The sequence below is a fragment of the Nasonia vitripennis genome, chromosome 3 (genome assembly GCF_009193385.2).
Source record: "Nasonia vitripennis strain AsymCx chromosome 3, Nvit_psr_1.1, whole genome shotgun sequence".
Taxonomy (NCBI): Eukaryota; Metazoa; Arthropoda; class Insecta; order Hymenoptera; family Pteromalidae; genus Nasonia; species Nasonia vitripennis.
The window spans coordinates 5,851,149-5,877,261 of record NC_045759.1 but is presented as its reverse complement, the minus strand read 5'-3'; the positions used below and the strand labels follow the sequence as shown (position 1 = coordinate 5,877,261).

At 43.7% G+C, this 26,113-nt stretch overlaps 1 protein-coding gene across 2 annotated transcripts in view; it reads right to left on the bottom strand.

Annotated features, from left to right (window-relative positions):
• The window catches only part of LOC100679318, a 166,412-nt gene that overhangs the window by 45,249 nt on the left and 95,050 nt on the right, over positions 1-26,113 (bottom strand). For both annotated transcript variants that reach the window (XM_016984242.3, XM_016984241.2), the window contains 2 exons: positions 13,235-13,347; positions 5,824-5,989 (listed from right to left, as the gene is read on the bottom strand). In XM_016984242.3, coding sequence (XP_016839731.1) covers positions 5,824-5,989; positions 13,235-13,347 — 279 coding nt within the window. The remainder of the gene's footprint in view (positions 1-5,823; positions 5,990-13,234; positions 13,348-26,113) is intronic.

The window sequence follows — 26,113 nt, the reverse complement described above, 5'->3', positions numbered from 1 at the left end:
ATACAATTCAATGTCGTTGTAATGAAAGTAAGATATAATATATTCAATAATGATATTTATCCAATACTGGTTTGTATACATTTTTCGTTTCAAAGGTGCAACGATATCAAGAAAATCAGTACTGTTTCAATTAGAAAATCACGAATACATTTACATACACAATGCGAGTTTGCAAATTGAATTGAACCTTGAACATTCAAAAAATATTTAGTCTATCAATAAACTCCTGTTTAAAGGTATGGATATGATAAATATTATATACAGGTATACATACTTATGTCAAGTGCACATTTATATACATATTTTGCAGGTAATATTGGCAAAGAAAAATATAATGCATTTTATAGAGATATACAAGTGAATAATTTGAAAAGCTGTCGTTATAAGAACGTTGATGTAAATAATTGATTTAGTCTGATTTTATTATGATTATTTTATATTTTGCAATACAATATATTTTTTTATAGCACAGTGTGGCTAAAATCCGCTGTTAAGTCACGCTTATCTATGACTAAAGTAGTCCTTTTTTGCACCGTGTTTATCACACTCGCTACGCTCGTGCGCTAACCTCGCGGTGCAAATAAGGACTACTTTAGTCACGAATAGGCGAGACTTGCGGATGTTAGCAGTCTGTGCTATAAAATTTTATACGATACGTGTGACTTAAATGGTTCAGAGTTCCTCGCTACGCTCGGGTGCTAACTGCGTCGTGTAAAAATGAACCATTTAAGTCACACGTATCGTAATGTACTATTAGGCTAATAGATGCAGCGTAAGTTTCAAAGAAAGTGCAATTAGTAGGTAAGAAATCAAAACAAAATAATAATTTTTCCGTATAGACATGAATAATTAGGAACACAAAATATATTTTAGGGATGATACGGATTACGACTATGAAAGAGCTATTTTAAGGTTAGCTGAATCATGCATACAATCGGAAATTTGTCAAGTCGACTTGAACAAAATTGACAAAGATGCAGACTTGTACTATCAAAGTATACAAGTAAGTTCAATATTATTTTTTACAAGTCAAGGCGTGATTACTATGTGTAAATTTTTACACCTACGTATAATTACAAATATATGTTCTAGTCTTCGATAAATGAACTTGTGGATTTTTATGTTCCAAGAGGCATTAGTAAATTCGTCGATAGAGAAGGAGTTATAGATTTATCGGAAAATGGTATAAATTAAATAAATAATAAAGTTGTGACCGTAACACAAACTGGCGGTAAAATAAGGTAATAACTGCTTAAGACATTTGTGCATTTTTAAAAAATTTAATGTTTTTCATAATTGTTTTCAGTGGGTTGAACACAATTCAAAGAATTAAAGACATAGCGATTCAGAGAAATGGGACTCGCTTTACACTCGACGGTGCTTTTAGATTTAAAGAGCTGAATGTGACAATTGACATACAAGTTTCAAAAACCTTCGGGATTCCTGGTACTGCCACCATCAAGACAAATGGTCTTACGTTTAACGTTACCATGATGGCTGATTTGACTTCAGAATCTTGTGACGCTTCTTTAGTTTCTTTAGAAATAATTTCAGTGAAAAAATGTAATGTAAAATTCCCATTCATACCTATAAGAATGGATTATAGTTCACAAAAAATCCAATATTACTTAAAGCTCGGCGTTAACAGGTATATGTTGATGCTTAAACTAGATTGCGAAAAATATTTTGAGTTTCTTCCAAATAAACTCAAAGAACTATCTGCTAAGATGTAATATTGTATTGTATAATTATAATACAATTTTTTGTACGCTTTACGATAACAACACTAAATTTGTAATAATTTTGTATTATGTTCAATTCAAGAAAATAAATTTAAGATTATTAAACACCAGTTTTAAGCAGCTTCTGATGGCATGTAATATACTTTCCTAGTCCCACGCAATAATCCTTTTAGTCATTATAAATGATACAAATCGAAAATAAAGGTTAGACTTCATATTTCAATATTCGATAGTTTGTACCGCCTATAAACTTCCAACCCCTTCTTTCCCTTTCATTTTATACTACATTAAATGCATAGAGAGAAACCCTCATGTAAATCAGCGGGCGCGCATGTATAAATGAATATTTGTACGCATACATACATAGGTACAACTATGCACTCTACGAGGAATGCAAAAGGGAGTGAATCCAGTGGAATCGGTACAAATACACTACTGGTATAATTTTGACGTTTGCATGCCGCGAAGTTTTGCAAAGAGATCGAAAACGAAGCCTGAATTATAAATTCGAATGACTGCCGTAGTAAACCGTACCCTCCTGTAGTCTTCTAAATCGGCGATATGAACATGACTTGAGCAATCGCTATACCTAGCTGCATTAAACGTATCCCTCGAATTGAAAGGACACAAATCTTGTAAATTTATTTTCTAATCGCAGGTTAATTTTTTTAATTTAACAGTTGTGGAATTTTTATTTATTTAGAGATAAGGAGATCTGTAACAATTGAAATTCTAATTTCGTCTCAAAAGAAATTATTATTAAAAATTATAAATTTAGATATCTGTCGAATATGACCTTCAAATCTTTCGTTATTTTATTAAATAACGAAAAAACAATGACTGTAAAATCACGACAGTACATATAAAATGAGTTTAACCAAACGTGCCTTTGAATGCAGCTGTAGATACATTAATAGGGAAATAATCAAGCGACTAATCAAAGCAAAGCAAACGGTCATTAAATTTCGAGCTTTTAATATAAGTACAAGTTTAAACAGTGGTTTGCTGTCTAGTAGTTTGTTCTTCAATTCGTCTGGTGGATATGTGGAGTAAGAAATCATTTTTTTTTAAATCACATTGCAAAATAATCCTGTATCAAATTTTATCAATACATTTTTTACAGTATACTACCGCATCGAAAATCCCTGTCACGTGGTCGCGGACAGGGTTGCCATTAACACGCGTGGCAAGGCAGCTAACTTCAGCGAGTTGACGATACGGCCAACATCATTGGGCGGAATGCTCGCAGCCACTGGTATCAGTTTCGCAATGAAAACCGTCGGCCTGTTCAAGTCGTGGTGAAGCAGTCCGAGCAGAACCACCACGACAGAGAGTCCAACAGACGAAGAGCCAACGACAACGACCACAACAACCCCAAGGCCGAGCTCAACGACTTTAAACGCCGACGAACTGCTGAGCTCTATACCTGGATCAAAGGATCTCATTCTGGGCGCGCTGGTTAATCAATTCGGAAATCTTATCAAGAAATTGATTGAGAGTATTCCGTGCAAGGAGCACAAAGCCAAATACGAATTATAGTAAGGAACTGGTGCTTTGATTTCTGACCAGAAGTTGATATCGATGACATGGAATGCTTCAAGAGCCCGACATTTGCTGGACATTATAGAACTAGGAAAATTTTTGTACTCTCTGTGACAAAGTTCATTTGTTTCTTACGATTGTTTTGTACGAACAAATTTTTTATTATCATCAATTCACCTTTAACTTTTTTTACATATTTTAAAATTCACACAAAAAGGCCTCACGTACTTTAGAACGCATTCACTTTACTGTTCCTATATTCCTCGTCCTCAAACACATTTAACCGTGCCAGCGATTTTCGCGCCTGTTTCATATCCCTTTATTATGAGCGTGAAACTGCAACTGCTGCCTTACTGTATATACCAAACGATCGAAGAAAAAAAGTGCAGTCGTGGCGCATCTGCCGCGAGTAAAGTGGAATGCGTTGTTGGCCTCCTTTTCTCTCACGCCTGTTTTCCCAGCACCTGTCGTACGGCCTCTAGCTTTTTTTTGCGCAAGCGCTCCGCCAGCTTCTAAGTAAGCTCGGGGCAATAGACGCGGTATCATACTGTCTCAGACTGCCACTTTTTCGCGGGCGTCGCCGGCTTTTATTGCGCAACCCCACACCTACTCAAAGGCCGTTTTCAGCCTCGAGAAAGTCGATGGAGAAAATACGCGTGTGATTGCGAGTCTTGTCTAGAGATGAGTATGTGCGAAGCAAGTTCTGATAGGTAAATGAAAAATGTTAAAATCGACCTCCAAACAATTGAGGTTTTCTCCCGCACACTTTGTGTACTTGAAAATTTAATCCTACGGTTTAAGCTAAATTAATATTCGCATTATCATACAAAAATTGATTAAAACGACGAGATAATTCTTAAAGCGACTAATGAGGTCGACGTGTCCAAAGCGAATAGCGTGAAAATTTTCAATCCAGCGCGTCACTAATCACCTCTAAATGCCTCCATTCACTCCGTTTTACCTTAATTAATTTTAATCCCCGACCAGACTATATTCACCGGCGTCCTCGGATATCCGCGTACACCGGCATTCACGCTACGATTAACGCTTCCTATATAGATTACTTTCTCTTGAAATTACGACGGCGCGGCCCCTTTCGATCGGTTTAAAAGCGACGATATCACGCTATACCAGTGGGGTTTGCCGGTATGTTAAAAACTGAATATAATCTCTGAAACACGTAATTCCAAAAGAGTTTATCGACTGAGTGACCCGATAAAAAAATCAATTAAACAAAATCGCAGTCAGACACGCAGCAGTTCAAGAAGGACAGAGTTTAATTGCGACGAGATTATATACGGGGCTCTAGAGGGATCGAGTCAGACGCGACTAAGGAGTCGATGAAGCGCAGGATGATCTCGGCGAAATAGTTTGAAAAACGAGAAAACGGCATTTAATCGCCGTAATAGTGGAATCTATTGACATTCAATACTTCTGCGCGAGTTTTCAAAGAGCTCGATTTGCAGTTCCAGTCTCTGTTAGCCTTTCTCCCTCCCCCTCTCTCTTTCAATCTCTCGCCGCGTCTCCGCTTCTTCTGTCTTCCCCGTCTCTCTGTCAAGTCTCGCAAAGAGAATTTCATTCCTCTGAAGGCTGCCGCACGGCAAATCCCTCCATTCTGCCAGTCGGCCATATTATCTCTCGGTGCCCGCGCGTTATAAAATAGATCTTATCGGCAAACAGAATTGGACGCTCGTATAGACGTTCGAAAACTAATTACTCGCGGTTACTTTTAAAGTTTGACTCGAGCCGTTGCTCGCGATGCTTGAAGAGCAAGGGTAACATTTATCATTCGCATCAGGCCGGAGAGACAAGAAAATTAGTTTGCCGCACTTATCCTTTCGGATCTCGAACTTCTCTTAACCTTCTTTTCTTTAAATTCTTCTTTAGCAGCAGCACACAGCAGCGAGGAGAAGCAAAATTCGGGAACTATTAGTGCCGGGGCCGAGCACAAAAGTTCCTATGATGCACGCAACGGGGAAACGGTGTCACGAGTCCTGCATTGTGCACACTTTTGCAGCTCCTTCCTCGCGCGGCGGGTCAAAGGCGTTTCGCGCTCTGGGTATATCCGCAAATAAAGATATTCGAGTGCAGGAGGTCGTTAACTCGCGCTGTGCCAATTAGCGCCTCGGTGTCTTTGAATCCGCCGGCCCCTACAAAGCGCCGCATCCTTGTCGCTGCTGTTGGGCGAGCATTTTCGCGTTTACTTTTGCGCCTCTTCTGCCTCGTTCGTGACCTTTGCTTTAGGGCTCCGCTTTTTCAGCTGTGAGTTAGAGAAGCAAAGGGTTTCTTAATTTTCAGTCGCTGCGCTTTTGTGATTGACGCAACGTAGCAAAGTTTCACGCGTGTGAGATAATGACGAGTAGCAGAGCGCGAATGTAATTTTCTAAGTTCTCGTCGACCTACTTAATTTTAATTTGAGCTTCTAAACGTGAAAAATTCGCCCGAATGTACTCCGTGTGACACACTGTTTACTCTCGGCTTTTGCGGGGGAGGGCAAAAAAGAAAGTAATTAATAAATTTGAATTAAAAAGTTACTAACTTGGCCGGCATAAGAACTGCAGTGAAGGTGAGGGTTATGGAGACGGTCGAGTTGGCCATGATGAGGTAACGACATCTGGAGTTAGGCGGGTAGAGTCCGGGGTATCCGGGACTCGCTAGTATGCAGCCTTTGGTGCATGAACTCTCCTCGTAGATCCAATCGCAATCTGAAACGATACAAAGTCACATGCGTTCATTAACAATAGCGCAAAATATTCGATATTTTTCTCACAAAGGCTCTCCAACTCGCAACTAATTTTCCCCAAGCTTTGCAAACGTTTTTGCGATAAAAATATGGATAAGAATTTTGTAGTTAATTAAACTGTAAAATACCACGTTCTACACACTATGTCCGTGCTGTATTCATGGCAAAAGCGTAAAAGTGCGCTATACGACGCACAGTAAAAATCAGAAACGGAAAGGTCGGTAACGCTCAAAATCGCTCGGTAAATAAAAAGCGTGGGAAAAAAGAAATTAATAGAGGCCTTTGTGAGCCTGCTAAGAAAGACACGCGCCAGCGAAATCACATCACACTGGACTGGAAACAAAGAGGAGCTGCAAAAATGTGGGATTAGCTTTGACTAAAGCTCGTTATCACACGCGGCGAAAAAGTGCACGCGCGGCAACTTTGCCCGTTGAGCAGGGGCTGTGTGTATATATATTCGGCGCGTTTATTACGGTTGGACTAACGAAAAGTGATTTTCGCGTTCAGAATACGAGCCGCATTAAGAGATTAAGCGAAAAAATACAAAACAGCTCACGATGGAATTGTCCGACCGTGATTGAAAGTTTTTTTTAATATAATTTTAAAACTAGATATCGGTGCTCTACACGAAAGTTCGTATAATTGACGTAGCGATCTCGATCAACTATATTTTTCGAGTATATGCTAAATAAAGACTCTAACCGAGCATCTTATTTCCACTTTTTAATCCATCACATTTTCTTCCGATAGGCCATCCAGTATACCCCGTTCCTCGCATTCTCATTTCACGTCGTCTGCCGTCTGTCCGTATTCGTTAAAACTTATTCGCGGAAGAACTGACTGCTACTACTGGCCATCAAAATGTCCCTCCGACTCGCCGGTCATGTCTATTCTAGGCGAAAAATGTGCGAAGGACGGATGTCGCTGATATTTTTCATCCTGATGCTGCATCGTCTCTGCTGGCCCAAGATATACATATTTACACGTGTATAACGCGAGAGCGAAATAGAAGTAGAAATGAAAATGTCGAAATCTCTGATGTCCGAACGTATGTGAAAATGTTAAAAGCATGAGCGTAAACAAATCTGGATTTAGTATATTTTTGTTTGTAAAAGCTGTTTTTCCCTTGTGTATCGATGTTGTTTTTAACGCGTTAATTAGAAAACCACTTGAGCAACATTTCAGAGTCTCTTGCGAGTAGAAAAAAACATTCAATTTATCGAAGATTGCGATAAAAAAAACAGCTAGACCATTAAAATATTTCATCGAATGAGGAACACGTACGCCGATGCCTCGAATCGCGCAACACGCTAAAGTATCGGAAATTTTTTTGATCGCTCACCGTAAATTAATTAATTTTAACAACGCCTGCTCGCACTCGCTAGCTCAGCCATTGACAATTTTTTACCTGACGAAATTCGTATCACGCGCATATATCCTTCGCCATATCCCGACGCTGTGAATTTTTCCCCGTATTCTCGTCACGCTTTGAGTAATGCGCGCACGCCTTGGATTAAAAATGTTTTTCATCAGCCGGGCTACGTTATATATGGAACTGCATTCATAATACACAAGCGTAGCTTTTAATTGCTCGGATGAAATTAAAATATTTCAGCGCAGAAAAAAGCTCTGCGCGCTCTTACGGAATTAAACCGATGAACAAAAATTAAAACAATTCACTGTAATTCCAGTCAATCCGTCTAGACGAGTGTATATCTATATTATATGGTGAGCGAGAGCCGAATCTGTCATGTCGCTCGCGGTGGTAATCTAGAGTTACGAATCACGAGAGTGAAGTTTGGCAGATTCTCGAGAGTGGCCGGCTCGTATCGTGAAAAAGCGAGTGCACTTAACGCTCGGCTTGGAGAAAAAGGTACCGTATCCTCGACGTGTGTTTATGACAGAAAGCTGAAGGATGCCAGAGAAGAAGGGAACCAGGCGGAGGTCAGACAGACGTCGGGCCGGATGAAGCGGGATTTTCTCGTTCTCTCTCTCCGGGGCGAGAAAGAGTTTTGCGATGCGCTGAGGCTTTTTGCGATTCCGTTGAGTGCCGGTTTAACGTCCCGACATCAAGTCACGGGCGTGTGAAATTTGGCTTTGGATAATAGAAAATCTTTGCTATTTCTCTCGAGCAAAAATAAACGTATTCTTTTCCTGCAGTTTGAAAACCCCACGTGCGAACGAAAGCTGTAAAACATTTAGCGACGCGAAAGTTTCGATTCGAGAAATGATGAAAATAAAAAGAAAAGGGACTTGGCAGTTTGCGATAAAACGTAGAATTTTCCACTGCAGGTCTCGCCGAGTAATAAGTCGCTCTCACACTGGGCTGCTTTCGGTGAAAGTGCCGGGGCGAGTGATGGATCGAGCGTAAACTGTCTTCATTGATCTGTTTGTCGGAGGGCGGGAGACTCTCTTTTTCCGGCTCTTTGCTTTCTTTTGCCTTCGTATACCCCTTCGATGGCTTCCCCTCTTTCTCTCACTAACCGTAGCCTCGATTCCTGTGTTTCCGCACTGTGCTCTCTCTATCGACTAGTTCTTATTCCCTCGAGATATTCCATTATTTTCTATTGCACGCGTGCATCTTGCTCGCGAAAGCTTTTCCTCTTCTGTGTATAGGAGAAATAGTCATATTCGAATTTTTCGGCTTCGTTGTATCGCGTATTGCTTCATAAGAAATTGGATGGTACTTTAATAAAAAGCCTTTCGACGGATCTGCAGAATTAAAAAGTCCATTGATCTCAGATGTAGTTAATGCCATGCAGAGGACAGATTGATAAGAGGTGGTGTTACGACCTAACCTATTCAGTAACGCGCTGAATGTATGAGTTTGAATGACGAGCGCATGCGCGCCCTTTTCTAGGCCCAAAACACCATCACGGTGGCAACCTTGAACTAGGCCGTAGTTCTGGTCACCCTGCGCTAGCCTGCTTCACGACGGCATGCTCACGCACAGGTAGTCAGTCTGTCAAAACCAGTCATTACACGCGGGCGGTCCTCCCTCGCTCTCAGATTTTGAATACTTCAAACTCTGACTGCATTTGGTTGCAGAAACTACTATCGCCTTCCGGGCTTATACAATGCCTTCCGGGCTTATACATACACCTTCGCCTTCCAGGCTGATTGATTCCATACGAATCGCAATACGACTAAATCACGCCCATCGGGCTATACCAACTAAGTGCGGACAAAGTTTGTGTGTGTGAAACGTTATTGTTCGATTAACTAATTATCTTTGTGAACTTAATCTAATGCTGTGCAATCAATAAATCTGGGTTTTTTATGCCGAAAGGCTTTTTCCCATAATTTTGTGTTTTCTTAAATTTAAACCCTTAAATCCATCTAAAAACCAAATCATTAAAATATAACTAAATTACTTAACCACCTAAGGTTAGGTAGTTACACAATTGTTCAGGTGGAAATCGTAATCATAGCACAAGCTGCAGATCCAGTTTTAAATTTTAATTAAGCTATGTTGAAATGTTGGGGTGGATTGTTAAAACTTTCATCTGTTCAATTTGTTACCCGAGTACAAATTGGAGTGAGCCTGTTTTAAATGAATTTTGCAACTGATTCAATAGGTTACATGTTGTACTCGCTAACGAGGGATCACAAGTTTTATTGTAAACTAGAAAAAGTCCATCATCAATTGTTTTCATTTTTATTTCGAACTCTCCATGTAGACCGATTCGAATAAACAATTTTATTCGTTTCATTATTGCAAAAAATAATGAATCTGCTGGACTAATGCAGCAGATTGATTAATCTTGACTACCCGCTGCAAGCTTGCAAATGAAACCCAAGAGTTTCAAATCTCCGTCCCGCTAGGATTCTAAAAAACAAATTACGGCAAGGAAAAAAAAACACTTTGCTTCAAGGATGCATAGGGCGTATCCTTGGCTGCGAACCGAGTCCCAGATCTCCGTCAGCGTCGGAATGAAATCCGACGAGCGAATCTCATGCAAGATACGCGAGCCTCGACTCGAGCAGTCCAAAGCGAAGAAAACGAAGCTCTCTATCTCTCGCGAACGAACGAAAAAGGTTGCACGAGAAAGAGAGGGCAAAAGCTTGACAGAGTCACGTCTCCACCGCGGCTCGAACGTTCCACGCATACAGAAATCGTATAGCCTCGCGGTTCCTACTCTCACTCTGTCTTTCGCACGAGATAATAGAGCTTGCGACAGAGTCACACACATATACGTTGAAAGTGGGTCGAGAAAAAGCGTTTTTTTTTAACTTTTGAGATAGTTGAGGGATGATTTTTTTTTCACACGGAGATGAGCCAAACTGGATCGAGTTGGTATACCTTTGACGGAAAGTTGGCGCACGGGAGAGTCTGAAAAATTCAGGCGACCGCGATGAAATTGGTTTTGCTCGTGGAACTTCATTAAGTCCGGCGATCGATTTTTTTCTTTCGACGCGGGAGAGTCATTAAAGTGTGTGTGTATGCGTGCGCATGTGGGTGGGAGGACGGATTTATAGCGTCAGCTGTCGGCTTTGTTTTGTTCTTAATTTGAATGTGAAATTTCGTAAAATTGATTTTTAAATCTGAGCCTATAGCTGATACTTTGCTGATTGTGTCCTTCTATTTGAAAAAGAAAACTTTTGAACCGTTAAGAGTATAAGGTATAATTCGTAATAATCCTTGGATCGATAACTTCACCTGTTATTCAAACAAGAAAAATCCCATACCGTGCAAGCTCCGCCGTAAATTCATCCTATAACTATAATCATACAGAGCCGCAACAACACAGCTCGGCAGCCGCAAACACGCGCATTAGAGTTACTCGGCTGATCTGTATGTATACACACGCGACGGTATTATACCTAGAGTCGGAGAAACGACGACGGCAGCCGGAAGATAAAGACGATCATGTATATGGAGCAGATGAAGAAATAGCGCACGACGAGGGCGAATCCTGCCGGAGGGGGGATATCGCAGCATTAAAGAGAACAGTGCTAGAGAGAGTGAGGGAGAGAGATCTGAAAGTGCAGCATCAGAGCTGCTCCGTTGCAGATACTCGTGCGGCAAGACGCAGAAGGAGAGGAGAAACAACAGGGCTAAATGAGCACGGGAGTCTCTCTCCCTCTACGTGTATGGGTAGTTTGAGAAGGCGAGAAAACGCAGTATCATAACTATGACTAACGCCGAGGATATTCTCCAACAGTTTGCGCATACATACATACACAGAGAGAAAGGAGGCCTAAGTAGAAGGAGTAAGAAGGACGAGAAGCTGCTGCCGCACGCTAAGTACCGCCGAGAATGAGAGCTCGTTTAGCTCTCGCTGAATTTATTCTCGAGGTATCCTCGAGTAAGTGTATTTCTCGCTATTAACTCTTTCTCCGTCCCTCCTGCCAGTGCACAGGAAAAACCAGACTGTGTATACGATGTGCAAAGGAAAAGTTCGCGTGTTTTAAGTTTTCGAAATACCGCGCGGTGAGGCCCTTTTACTCCTAACGACGAGCTGTTATGGAGAGCGACGAAAAGTTTTACGCGCGCGAGAAAATTTTATTTTCAACCGCGAATGCCCCTTTCTTCGTGTGTAAGAAACAGCCTGACGAGTCCACCGAAGTTTTTAATTTTTCTTAAAAGTGTAAAAAAAACCGAGAAGGAAAACATCGAGGACAAACGAACCGAAAAAAGGAGAGGAACGAAATAGATTAAACGATCGGCGAAGCTCGGAGTATCCGAAGAATAGAAACGGCCGAAGGAACAGAGACAGATAGAGAGATATCAGAACAAGATAACGCTCCTGCGGTGAAAATAAGAGCTGCGAGTGGTGGGACTCGAGATGCAGTCAGACATCCAATCGATGAGATTCTTCCCTGCGCTCGGAGAACCGAGAAAAAAGCGCTGGAAAGAAAACAGGAAAGAGCGAGAGCTGAGGATGGATCGATCGAGAGTATAAAAAAAGAGCACAAAAAGGGGACGAGCGTACCGGTATATACCAGCGTGAAAATATTTGCCTCTTTGAAATCGAGTCGTCGGATTAATATCAATAAGATAACACAGAGCGTTAATTGCCCCGTTCGCCGGGGCTGCGGATAAATGTTTGATTTAACCCGATGGACTCGCGAGTGTGAGCGGGCATATAGCGAGCGAGAGAGAGAGAGAGAGAGAGAGAGAGAGAGAGAGAGAGAGAGCCGTGGAAAGTGCGGCGTGTAAATCCGTACAGAGCCGTCGCCCGCCGCGCGAGACTGCGGGTCAACGCGCATTCCATTTGGCTTATGATTTTACATGATGTATGTGTGATGCGCTGCGGGCAGAGAGCCGAGATGGATATATATGCGCGAACAACAATGCGATTTGAGTTTATCGTCACGGAGAGCGGTGAAATTGTATTAGCGCGCTATGTGTGTGTGTGTGTTTGGGCTGACACACGGGCTGCAAGCCGAACTCGGTGTCGGTCTTTATACGCGCGTTGTATATTCGCGAGGTGTGCAGCGCTCTTCGACGCTGCAGGTGAAGGTAAAAATTGTATTGTTATGTGCGCTGGGATATGCGCGTTTCGCCATTGGATTAGTCAATCCGTTGAAGTTGCGTTATTTGCTGTTTGGTCATAGTTTGGGAGGAGAGCGACCTGCGACAGATGCCATCGGGGTTCCAGAGGTATACGGGCTTGTTTTACATTTTTCGGGAAAAAGTTCTCGCGGACAAATATTTGAATGCGTAACTTTATTACATCTGCGAGCGTAGCAATGTTTGCCATCGGCTTTTTCTCTGAACAGAGCGCCGGAGTTGCGCGCGAACATTGCGCTCCAAAGTGAAAAGCCTCCGACGCTTTCGAGTTAACTTTGAATTTTTAAATCGCATACCTATGGTACTTTGATGTTTTTGTGTAATCAAATTATCATTTATTTTCGTGTGCAGCGCGGGAGTTATACACGAGAACAAATAAAATGAGCCGTGTGCGGAAGTTTCGAGGAGCATAAAATGGATTGAAGAATGTTGTTATTAAAAATATACACGCACGGATTCATTTGTCAATATTCGCCTCATTAAACATTTACAGCATATTCGCGTTACTTCGTATATTTCCCTTCGCATCGGATTTACGAATGCGTGAAAAATAACGGAAAATTCGCTCGCTTATAATTGGCCGTTATATCGTCGCACGCTCACGACGCGCACACGTAAAATCCTGAGCTCGAAAAGCGAGAAATAAAAAAATAACCGAGATAAAAAGAAGTATAAAAAAGTCTGACTTACCGGTGTTATTCACTTGTCGGCCACCTCTTCCCGGCCAGCCAACCGACAGACTCGCCTGCGAGGCGAAGCTGTAGAACGCGTAGAGCTGCGACCTCTCCGTGTGCTCGTTTATTCTGAAACACACAGATGCATAACACAAGCGGTTAAATTACACTCGGGCGGTTTTGTATGACAGATCACAACACGCTCTCTCACACACACGTAAACACAAGCAACCCTGTACACTCGTAAAACATAAAGGAAGAGCAGTAGGAGGAAGAAGTCGCGATAAATATTTCCGTGAAAGCTCGAGGTCCGACGAGAGAAACGGACGAGGGAATCTTCTTGCGGTGTATTTATTATGGAGGGAGGAAAAAGCTCTCCAAAGATTTAATGCTTTAGCACTTTTGCGCGCGCGCGCGCGACACTTTTTTCTCTCTTCTTATGCGTTTTCCGAAACTCGCTATAAGCATTGTCGGTTTTTGTCACACAGGTCGATTTAGTAAGCGGAACTGATACAATTTTTTTTCGAAGAATATTTCTACATAGCGCAAGGGATTACAATTCCGTATACGTTGCAGCCACGTTTTATACGTAAAATTTTTTTTTCCAGCACACACTCGCATGTACTTCCTTTCCCGCCAGCTCGTGGCTAAAAAGAACGTGATCCGCGTAATTAAAAGCGCATAAGCTTTTAATACCGGCGGGAAATGCACTCGCGAAATCCGTCGAAATGTGATTACGCGATTATCGACGCGGCACGTTTCGCGCGCGGACGAGCGAAGAGGATGTACGGTATACTCACTGATTAAAGGGCTGTGCTGTGCGACGCGACGACTATACCTTTTCCGCGCTTCTTTTTGTCCCTCGAAAATTCAACGATAAAGCTCGCGTACGCCTAGTGTATAACGGAGAAATTCCATTTCCTCGTGCGGCTCCGCTATTTTCTCTCTCTCTCTCTCTCTCTCTCTCTCTCTCTCTCTCTCTCTCTCTCTCATCTGCGAGGGAAGACGAGGAAAAAAGAAGCATCAGAGTGTGTACTCTCTCTCTCTCTCTCTCTCTCTCTCTGTCGGAGCGAAGAAGCCGAAATAAAAGGCAGACGCGTCGAATTAGAAATAAGAGAAACAGGTATAAGCAACGACGAGACGGCGGCGGTGCGGCTGTGTTGGTTGAGGCGAGGCGTGCCTAATTCGGTTATTCAGTTAAGAGGAAGAGAGAGAGAGAGAGAGAGAGAGAGAGTGAGAGAGAGAGAGAGAGATGCGCGCGCGCTCATGTAGTTAACCGTGTACCCAGTCGGGAGGATCAGAGACTGCTGCTGCGCTCTCGTTCTCTTTCCATCCCTCCTCTCGCGCACGGACACTCGTAACTTCTAATTGTATTTGCCCGTAATAAATCTCGTACGCCGCGTTGCGCCTCTTCAGTCTTGCGAGTCAGGCGCGTATCCATATACCCTCCTTGCGTGTGTGCGGGAGCCTTGACACCCAAAGCGGCTTTGATTAGCAGTCGATTCTGCCGACTTGTTCAAGCGGTTTATTTTGGAGAGGCTCTCACCCTCGCGTTGGATATTTTGAATTTCGTACCCTCGCTCCAGCCGACGATTATATACCTGGGGGTATAATTCTCAAAGTTACAATTGTTGTATATCGATTTTACTTGCGAGTTATACCTGGAAAAATATATATATATATATACACACACACACACACATTTGTAATAAAAAAAGGAGAAATCCTTTTCTGGATGAGAAAGCTTTACAGGTTTGTTACTTTAACGAACTTCTTTTCTCGCTCGCAACGCGGCCAGAATTCTTGACTCTGAGTCTATGCGGCACTACCACCACTGCTACTATCTGTATTTCAAGCCAAGCTTGCAATGATCTTGCTCGAAACTCTTCATTTTCTATCTCTCTCTCTCCTTTTTGAGCCTTTATTCAGGCGAAACAGCGTTAATTAAATTAGAAACATTTGCGGTTCGTTAAAGTCGAGTATAGAGGATGGGAAGGCTTATACTTGATAGAAAATTTTAATGGTGATTCGTTAAACAGAATAGAAATTGAGTTGATTGAAAAACATGTGAGATGCATTTGTAGACCTCGAGTACTGAAGTAGCCTCGAAAATGCTTATTACGGTCCGAGCGAAAAAAATACCCACCCATCAGTTTGTGTAAAAAGAACTCTTTTCTATATTCTGGTCATTAGCGAAACTCTTCCTTTCCGACACGAGAACCGACGAGGCCTTCTGGGACCACAGCAGAACGATAAATCAATGCCGTCGACGCACAGCCGTAAGTTTCCAAACCCGCTGCAATAGAAAACTAATACCGCGAAAGTTTCATCATCTCCGTACAGCATCGAACGAACTTCGGAATACATTAGCACCTCCGGTCAATTAAAACTGCCGCAGGTGTATACGCGGCATCGACCGTCAGCTTCTCCAGCGCACGCTTGAAAAGGTGAAGTATACAGACGCTGAGCCAGCCGCTAATTTGCTCGTAATCAGCGGAGTTGCCGAGTAACCTCATAATGCGATGATAAATATTTTAGAAAGCGCGTGCTCCGACGCTTCCGCATCCCCGACAGCGGTGCTGCACAGCGCTCATTAGCGCGACGGATGTCATGCCAGACGCAGTTCGAGCTTTATCGGGTGTTCTCCGTATCCGCACTTATGTGTATGTGTGTGTGTGCGAGGAGAGCTTTACGCAACTGCCGCTGTGCGGATAAACGAGCGAATTTTGACGATTAGCCGCTAGGGCGTGTTTTTCTTTTGCCCGAGTCGTCTCTGACGTTCATGAAGATCGATCGTCCCAAGGCTTGCTGCTCTGCGCTGCGCTGTAATTTTCAGTTTTCCGCGCTGCAGCGCCGCATAATTAGTGTAAGCCACGGAAAGCTCGAGTTTGAGACGGCTCCAGCGGTTTTCGCTCGACTGCATCATCCTGCTATATTCGTTCTCAATCTCCACCGAGCTTGGGGAATAATTGATGGGGATACGATTTTTGCCTGATTGCCTCGAGGGGCCGAGTTTTTGTGTATCGATTTTGCGATCGAGTGGAAGACTTTCGATCGTTATTTTCATATACGTTCCCCTCACAATTATTTGACTCTTTAAGCTGATTTGAGACTTATAATTGCCTCGATCCGTTTTCCAAAATTCAGTTTACGGAGTTTAGTTATCTCTATTCGATTTTCCCGAATTTGCAGAACTGCAACGTTCCGCGAACATCACCCTATCCATTTTACCGTTTCGTATGCTCATAAATCAGTATTTGGCCATTTGGACTGCAGTTCTTCAGCTATACAAATTTATTCCCGATACGTATTATACCTTTAGCAAGTGATTAGTAATGCAATGATTGTAGTATATACAACTTCATCATGTCGCCAAAAATTCACCTTAAAAGAATCTGAATAATATTCCATCAACTCCTGGCAAGGCATCCATATGAAATGAAATTTCAATGAAAACTGCGGCTCTACTCGTCGGCGATCGAAATCCTCATTGAAATTTACAACGTCGCCGTGTAAACGCGCGCGTCGAGTTTCGCAATCGAGAGAGAAACTCGAGAAACGTAAGTTCGTCAGGCACCAGTCGAAATCTATGAAGACCGCCGAGCGCCAGTAGGGGGAAAGGGGGACTCGTTATCTCGGCGCATTCGAATGTCTTAATTACGTTGTATGTGAGAACGGGGAGGCTGGTTTGGGCTCTGACGCTGCCGTCGACGGAGGCTGGTTAAAGGGCCTCGTCTTTGAGCCTCGCTTCTCGGAATATCAATGAGCAGCGCAACTTCCCTTAAGCGTGAGAATATTAATGTGCGAGTGCGAGACCGTGCTGCGCACTGATTAGTGCCGATTTCGAGCTATGAATGCGACTAGGCGTCGTCGTCGACCGATTGACTATTACGAGCGAGTTTGCTTCGTCCTCTTCGTATGGGCTTTTACGCCGGGATGTATGAGAAAGAAATTTCGAAGTCAGCGATGGTAATCGACGATTTTAGTTTTTGGTATGGTTTATTTGATTTTTTAAATATTCATTCCACCTCTAGCGGGATGAGTATCGTTATGCGTATAATAGGGATTTGCAGACTTTGCAGCGGAGCCTGGAGCAGTACATGACAGTACATTATACCCATCATTAAACGTCTGTGGGACTGATTTCACGAGAAACGTGACTTGAAGATAGCTAACAATGTAGTACGAGTATTTGATCCTCGTCATTTGCGTTACGAAAGATACACGCAGAAGCGTGACTTTTGTTCTGTGTTTTATTTGAATCCACTGAGGCTCGAACGTTACACATATTAGAAAAATCAAAAATCGTGATAAGCATAAAACTGTTCTATATTCTACTAATGGAAATACTTGATTTGCCTCGCACACAGTCGTTGAAACAATACACCGAGAAAAACGTGCGCTTCAGCAATTGCGAAATTCAAAGAAAATTCCTTTGCCCCGGAATACCTGGTAGAAGCTGCACTTGTTTTAATCCAGTCGCGTTTTATCGTTTGAACAAGGATAAATTGAATGAGCTGTGTTACGCGCTGTATTCAAAAAAAAGTTTTCCCCCAATCGTTGATACGTTTTACACCGAACCCTTTGGGCGAAATTTTGTTCAACCAAGAGCACTCGACGTTTTTCCAGCTACCAGGTATCGATAGCAGAGCACGAGGTGTTGCATTCGAACAAGCGATTCGCGAATCCGGTCATCGCTCTCAATCTCCTCAAAGCTGATCCTCAGCGAAAGCGGAAAAAAGCTCTAGCAATCATTCTCGGCTGAATAACACGGTAACCGGCGAAAAATAACTCGTCGATCCGCTAGTCGAAACCAGAAAGAGAGAAGTATATATAGGAAAATACGGTCTTGCACTTATAACCGGGAGATGCGCGGAAAAGCCAAAGAGCTTCGCTATATACATACACGTTAGCCTCTCGCGGAATATCAGATCAGTCGGCAATCTCGGGCTTCTTTGCTGGTCTCCCTATTTGACTGCGCAAATGATGGTAGTCTGAAGGTGGCCTATCAGCCAGAAGGAAAAGGAGGAGAGACCGCAACTGGAGCATAAAGGCTTCGCCAGGTAGAGCAGCGAGGCCAGTGCGCAGAGCTTAAAAGTAATCGTGAAAAGGATGAGGCCGAGAGGATAAAGCGCTGAAAAGGATTTTCAGTCGCCGCCGCCGCCACTGCTGCGGCTCGTTGCTACTACTGCTAGAAGAACAGAGAAAAAGAGCAGATGCAGCTTCTCTTCTTCCCAGCGACATATCGGGTACACGCTGAGGTATACTTAATAATGTATTAATCGGGCGAATAAAAGAGAAATTTCTTCTCACGGCTTTTCATTAAGCCGAGAGCTCGATTGTGAGCTGTTCTCGTGATAGCGAGAGTGAGCTAATTGATGCGAGAAACTTTTTTAATTCGAACAGCCTACTTTTTATCTACAGTAGGAGGGGGGCTAAGGCTCTTTGCATTTTTCAGTCCTAAGCCAGCGCGCGCGTTGTTCTTGAGCGAAAGTTCGCTCTATGCAAATAAAGTTTATCTTGCGTATAATGTTGGCCTTTTACTTCTTCTTCTTTCTTCCGCCTACTCCTCTTCTTTTCTTCGCTCGTGTCGGCTTTTTATACCGGACGTATATAGCCTTTTTTCCTTCCTTCCGCGCTACATTGAAAAAGGTGTGTATATACTCTTGCGTTACACGAACAGGTTGAGCTGTCTTGCGCTCTTGTCAGAGATCGTAACTTTTTCGGTGCGCTTGTTTTCTCGGCGTCCGATAAAAAACTTCTTTCATTCCGCGCAGCGTCTAATGAGAGATTCTTCGAGCGAATAAATATCTTAATCTCGTGAGCAGATGTTTTTTTCGATCTGCCCCGGCGAAATCGACTGGCCCGGGACGAGCTGAATTTCGAGGAATAAGTGTGGCATAGTCGGCATAAGTGTATACCCTTAAACAGCAGCTGCGGAGGTCTGTGTGTGTATACACGGAAGAAAAGCAGCGAACCCAGAGGAGCTTCTTTGCTGGATGTTCCTATAGTGGATAGCTCGAGAGATCGAGGCGAGACTGCTCGATGGAAGGGACGGCGGCGAGGTACTAAGGAAAATATTTGTGCTTTATGGCGCCGGGGTAATGTAAATTCCGAGAGGTTTTAGTATCGTTGCTCGTTCCTGCAGCTTTGAGTGTTTTCATTTTTTTTCTCTCTCTCTCTCTACCTCTATAACTACGGGAATGGCTTCAGCACTCGACTGTTCAGGAGTATAGGGTATATGTTTTTTATTTTTGCTACAACGTTATCGCGGCGTATGGCATGTGTGGCGGCGAAAGTCGAATAAGATTATTGTTAAAGCCACCTAATTAAGATAAAACTCGCCCTTTTGTTCTGACGCCATTTAATTAATTCGGCGCACACGCAGAGAACAAGAAAAAGCAGGGAAAAGTCTTCTCAGTCAGTCGTTGGCATTTAGGAGCTGAAAAGAGAAAAGAGCTAACTGCGAGCATACGCACGATAATAAAATCGTGTCAAGAAGTCAGAAGCTGTTTTTTTTCATAAAATCGAGCGGTTTGGACCCCTTTGCACCGTTTCCGGGCGACCTACTCTACTCAGGCGACGGTGTATAGTTCACGGTTCGTCTCTTCAACGGAATTTATTCTATTAAACTTACGAAAATGTTCACGTCAAAGAGATAAACCGCAAGTACACGATAAAAGGCCTGATTATACACAATAATAATAATCACTGCATCAAGATGACGAACTAATCCGCGCAGCTCTGGAAGACATTCGTCCGTCGAGCTTTTCCATCTACCTTCTCCGTACATCCTCCCCGCTACCTTCCGTCATTTTCTTCGAGCTAATCTAATACCCTCCTTATATAGCTTTCATTTTTAATCCCGTCTGTCCCGGAGTACAGTCGTCCCAGCCGCGCATCAGAGGAAAAGCGATTATTACTCTCATTATCCGCGCAAAATGAGCCCGGAGAGACGTCTGCGCCGACTATAGCATATACATCTGAATTTGACTTCCGCCGAAAGCGAGGGGCACTTTTATGGCTGCTTATTGTGGACCGAAGTAATTAGCCGGATCACTCTCTCTCTCTCGGAGTGGAGCTTGCGGAGGGCAAAAGACGTTCTCTTCTCGCTATACTCGTCGCCGACGTCGTTCTCGGAAATAGCGGAGAAGCGCTCCGCGGCTCGCTTTGTACTCTTTTAGTGGGAGAATTAAGTTCTCGGGGCGAAATTAGCTCGCTTTTATGGGAACCAGATTAAAGTAAACAATAAATCTGACGTTCTTCGGCATTTATAACGCTCAGACGTCTCTTTAACGCGGCTAATTAAATTATTTCGCACATAAAGCGATGCGTGCTCTCTGTGTTGACTAAGCTACGGAAAAATAAAAAGACGCGTCCAAACGTTCGATTATTCCTTTTTATCCCGAAAATCCGTGGAATCCGCGCGGCGGAGCTGCGCACAAACAAGCCCATCATAATTTCCGGCCGAGTAGCGTGCGTATAAAGAATTATTAAAACATATACCACGCGATAGTCGAAAAAAGCATTATCTATCATCCGACGCAACAAACCGTGCCCCGCAGCGCGACTACGCAGCCGAGTCATATGAAGCTCGAAACACATGTTTCCGTTCTTGTTCGCAGTAATGGATGAGGAAAAAAGCTCTCGTCGGCCGGACTCCCAAGGTCAGCGCTGCGGCGAATAACCGATGGCGCGTGCAAGAAAGCCGACGATTTATAACGGCGGGTGGCTTCTTTGTTACGATCGCGAGGTCGTTAACATCGGCGCACTTCATGATCGTTATCGATCTCTTGAGCGCGGCGTTATTATACCACTGGGGGAGCGAGTAATTTTCGCAGCGCGACGAAGCGCGAGGAGTGCGCGTTATTACTTCGGCGCGTAAGTGACGCTTACAGCGAGTCGAAGGATTTCTACGGCTGCGCGATTTTAGCGAGAGGGATATAATTTGAGAGAAGGAGAGAGTTGGCGAGATCGATGCGAGAACGCGGCGCCCGGGGGCTTTATGGCTCTGATGGGGTGAAATATGGTTTTGGGCTTGTTTCAAAAGACTTATATTCTCTCCGCGGTAGGATAAAGAGGCGAGAGCGAGCCGCGATCCTAAAAAGTTGCACAGTCGACTAGAGCTGGCTCAGCTCATTTTTTAACGACGAGGACAGCAGGCCGTTACGAGCCGCGCGCGAGGATAAGTCGCTTGCCCGAGAAATTATCTCAGGAATGTATCTTCATTGTAGGGAGTAGAAGACAAATTGCGATGATCCGATATCTTACCTCTTCTGACGGACGCTGCAAAGTAATGCAGATCTTAACAAAGCATCATCGCAAATATAACTTTTGCCGAAGACAAGTTAAGATGGTAAACAGTTCAAGCCGCAGACGAGGCAGCGATGCACTTTGATGCAAATACTTCCGTAACTTCGCTCGCTTCGTTCCCTTTATGCAACTAGGCAAGCCGATATTCGCTATAGAGCGGTGGCGTCGAGAAAAAAGAAACCATAGAGCCGCCGCCGCCTCATCAATTTTTCCAGTGATCGTAAAAGCTCGGGCATCAAAAACGGAAGAAATGATCGCACTCGAAGCCGCGCTGCAAGCGCGTATACGGACTAACTAAAACAGGGGCAGAGATAGAAAAGGCCGGAGGATTTAGTGGGCGCCGAGTCGCTGGTGCGGCAAACAAAAAGAAGAATAAATCGCGCGGGACTTACGAGAGGAGGGAGAAATGAAAAAGAAGCGCAACGGCCGACAAGTTCGAGGTATATACGAGGGATGTTGGAGCAGCTGAGAGAGAGAGAGAGAGAGAGAGAGAGAGAGAGAGAGAGAGAGAGAGAGAGAGAGAGAGAGAGAGAGAGAGAGAAAAGAATGCAAAGGGGTCACGGATCAGCGTCGATTCGCCGTCGTATTTCAAAATTCAATCAGATTTCGCGAAAGTGCGGTCATCTCTAATCGAGGATGTGGGCCCAGGGGAAGAGAGATGTTTCGATTTTTAAGAGTTCGTCAGTAGTAGTGCACTCGTGGAAACGGAATGTAACGCACACGCGCGATTATCTCACTTTAATGAAAACATCTGTCTACCCCGAGGATTATGATATTGTACAATTGAATTTGCCATTGTTTTGAAGCTTGGGTATTATCCGAATATAATCCCAGGGAATTCGCTCGTGCCATTCAAAACTTTAAACAATAGTGTTGCCGGTAATGCTTCGCTCTCTCGCGTTTACACATCATTTGCACGTACCGCAAACAACAACGCGACTCATTGTTGTGAATTATTACTCCGATCTGCGCTGCGATACTGTGTGTGTGTATTTGCGGAAGAAAATTCCGTAAAATGCACTGCGGGATGGAGTCATAAATTCACTGGCCCTGACCGAAAGTTCGTGAAAAGCTCGAGTATCCATGTAGCTACTTGTGTATGACGCAAGCGAAAGGGGCCAAGGTCCAATGAAAGACGCGCAATACGCGACCTTTTTCATTGCGCGGACTAGTCGAGAAGATAACTTCTGGCTCGTTGCTTTTTTTCGTCGCTCTTGGACACGTTTTTACAGTATAAATCAGCTCAATAAATTTCTCTAACAAAATCTCACTCCGAAGCGAGGAAGCGTGGAATTAACGACGCAATCATCATTCGAAGCGACGAAGCAGTTCCGCGTAGCCCAGTATCTCAGTTTCCGAAATAGCACATACGTATCCTATATACAGCCTACTGTGTCATCATTCGGCCTTCCTTTATGACACAGTCCCGTCGACGACGACGACGCGAGCGTCAGGCTCCGGAAGATACGACGAATATATACGCTTCGTCGGGAGAAGTATGGGACGTTGCGGGTCGACGATCGTGAAAGAGACGAAGGATAGGAGGTCACTGGAATATTCGTACTAAAATACCGCGTAAAATATACGAACGAGCGAGTCTATATCTTCCCTTACTTTCCGGAGAAAATCGAAGATGATATGCGCGTGGTGACAAGGGAAACATCGTTTTACGAGAAAGAGATAACGAACTGTTCCGAAAGCTCACGCGGTTGCCCTACTCGTGTCTGAAGTGCGTCGGCAACTTTAAGTTTCACGAACTACTCAGTGCCACAAGGAGGCTCGCTCAGGTGATAGAGCCTTATAGGTGTTCCGCTCCATCTCCAGTGTTTACTAGCCTGATGAGCTTGGGCAGGAAAATTAGCCTACACCGGTGGAGTGAGTCGATCTGCGCATGATACATACTTGTAAAACTTTGAAGAGGTGCACGTGTCTTTCAGTCCATAGATGTAGTATTGTGTACTCTAAGAGATATAGCTAATTGGCAGTATAGTTTTAGGTGCAATTAAAACAATCGATACACGTCATGCCCGATGTAGATTGATATTGTGCCGAGTTTGATCGGAAAATTATTATCGGCACTAATTAGAAATACAACGGCTATTCGTGGCGTTTACGCGTATCGCATAATACAACGCAGTATTTAGCCGTATTATTGCTTCAGCCGAACTGAAAATATTCGAATGGATTTCCAAAGCAGCGTCATGAGAGACATCGGTCTGTTTTCATATTGTTCGCTAGCTGCTACTTCGCCGGTAAAGTTCGTCGCGAGGAAGAGACAGGGATGTGTCAGAGCTTCGTGACAAGTTTTTGTGAAAAGAGGCTTTCGCTGCTATTTGACGCCGGAGATGAAAGTATATAACGCAGTTGCAGTCAGCGAAGACAGAGAACGCGAGCGAAGTAGTAAAAAAAGTAATAAGGAACTTGCGTTAAATAACCTCTTGAGAAATTGAATCCCAGCACTTTTCCACATTCCCTTGTATCAAGTTATTGCTGCGTAAAAGTATGGTGTACCGATACGTGCCTTGAGATATTTAATATAAACTTGAAAATTTCGAATAACTTCGCGATGTTTGCCTGCGATATTGATTTTCGTCTGTGCGAAGACACCAAAACCCTCAATCTTCCGCTGCAGCTTTAAAGTTTTATATGATATTTTGAAATTTCCTGCAGGGCAGAAATCCACTTTCCGTGGAAACAACAAGCAGCTATTACACGCTCTATTGGCTCGATTTCTTTGCCACGCCGAGAAGCGATTCGCTCGGTTCAATTCACTTCATCTGTGCGCGCAGCGCCGAAAAGAGAAAAAAAGTAAGGCGATGCGAATTCATCAGTTCGGAGAAACTCGGTATCCACGAGGTTATCCCTAAAGGGTTACACGTTTTTACATTTTTAAACCATCTTTTTCAGCTCCTTATTCCTAAACTTCGCAGTAATCGCTCCTCAATAAAAAAAGGATGGAAAACCCTTTCAAAGCTAAAATATTTTCGAAAAGACCGGCGAACACTTGCGAGCAACGTATAGACTGCGAACGGCGAATCCTATCGCCGTAAGAATGCAAATTTTTGTAAACATACGCGTAAGCCGAGACTTACGCTGACTTTTATGCTCGCGTTACGAGACAATCTTTCGCTCTCGAGTTCAGAGCCCGAACTATACGATCTCCGCGTATATTTTAACGCTCGCTTTTTCGCGAGTCACACCGCGTTTTTTCTTCCTCGCGACTCCACGCAGAGAGAACGTTCAATCGCAAATCCTCTCCGGCAAACTTTAGCGGCAATTTACGAGGGCTCGCGAGAATCGCGCCGGCGCCTTGTGTCTTTTGGCGTTTTTCCACGCCGGTAGGTAGCGCGAATTCCGGGACGAGCGAGAATAATAGAGGAACATCGAAAAAATTCATTGTTTTTAAAATTATTACGCAGCGACGTTGTCGCATTTTGCCTGGAGGAGGAGGACAGTGTTTTGCATTTTTCCGGTGAAATATGTCTCTCCAGAGGAGTTTTGCACTCGAGATAAAATTTCATAAGATACGTCCTGCAGACGCGCATATTCTTTTCTCGTTCGAATGTAGAACACGGGGAACTGTTGCAGGGCTCTCGAGAAAGCGGACGTGCTTACTTTCGATGCGTAAACAATGTCGCAGCTTGAATATTTCGAGCAATAAATTATTCCGAAGCCGAGCGCGCATCGAGAACTGCGAAATCCCGATATCCTATACCCTGTTCTCTCTCTCTCTCTCTCTCTCTCTCTCTCTCTCTCTCTCTCTCTCTCTCTCTCTCTCTCTCTCTCTCTCTCTCTCCATCAGGGCCATCGATCCGGCGTATATCGCACGTGCATTCTCATTTCATCGGCTTCCTTACATATTTATTCCGACTGCGCAATAAATAGAGCGGAGCCGGAGGCACGGAGCGAAAGCGCAAGAATAAGCGCAGCGAGAGAGAGAGAGAGAGAGAGAGAGAGAGAGAGAGAGAGAGAGAGAGAGAGAGAGAGAGAGAGAGAGAGAAGGTCGAAAAAAGCGCAGCCGGGAGGTAAAGACAGCCGGAAAGGAAGAATGGGTAGTCGCGCGACGCTGCAGCAAGCAGAGGAATAAGGGAGGGAGGGAGAGAGAGAGAGAGAGCGCAGCCGCAGCCGAGATCGCGCGCGCACCAAGTTTCCTCATAATTTTGAGCGAAACAATTTAATAAGAATGTAAATGAACCGCCGTGCACTCGCGCCGCTTCTTGCAGGCGATTCGATAAAGAAATTCGAGGAGAGAAAGGGGGAGAGAGCGATGGAAGATGGAATGGCGAAATGAGGAACAAAAAGCAAAATGAATGCAGAGAAGAAAAATGAGGGAGGGGGTGTATGGAACGGGTAATATAAGCCTGATATTGAAAAGTCGCGCGGATTTAATATTGTGTATTGTGTCCTGCATAACAGATAGTTTTTTATTCAAATTATGGATCAGCTATTCGATTATTACTCGAATGTCGGAGGAGTGTTTATGCGAGGCAAATCTTTTACAAAATTTGATCGAATAATTTCCGTTACAGAGCGGATATAACGATAATTTCAAGAGCATAGATAAGGGATCAAGTTGCATTCA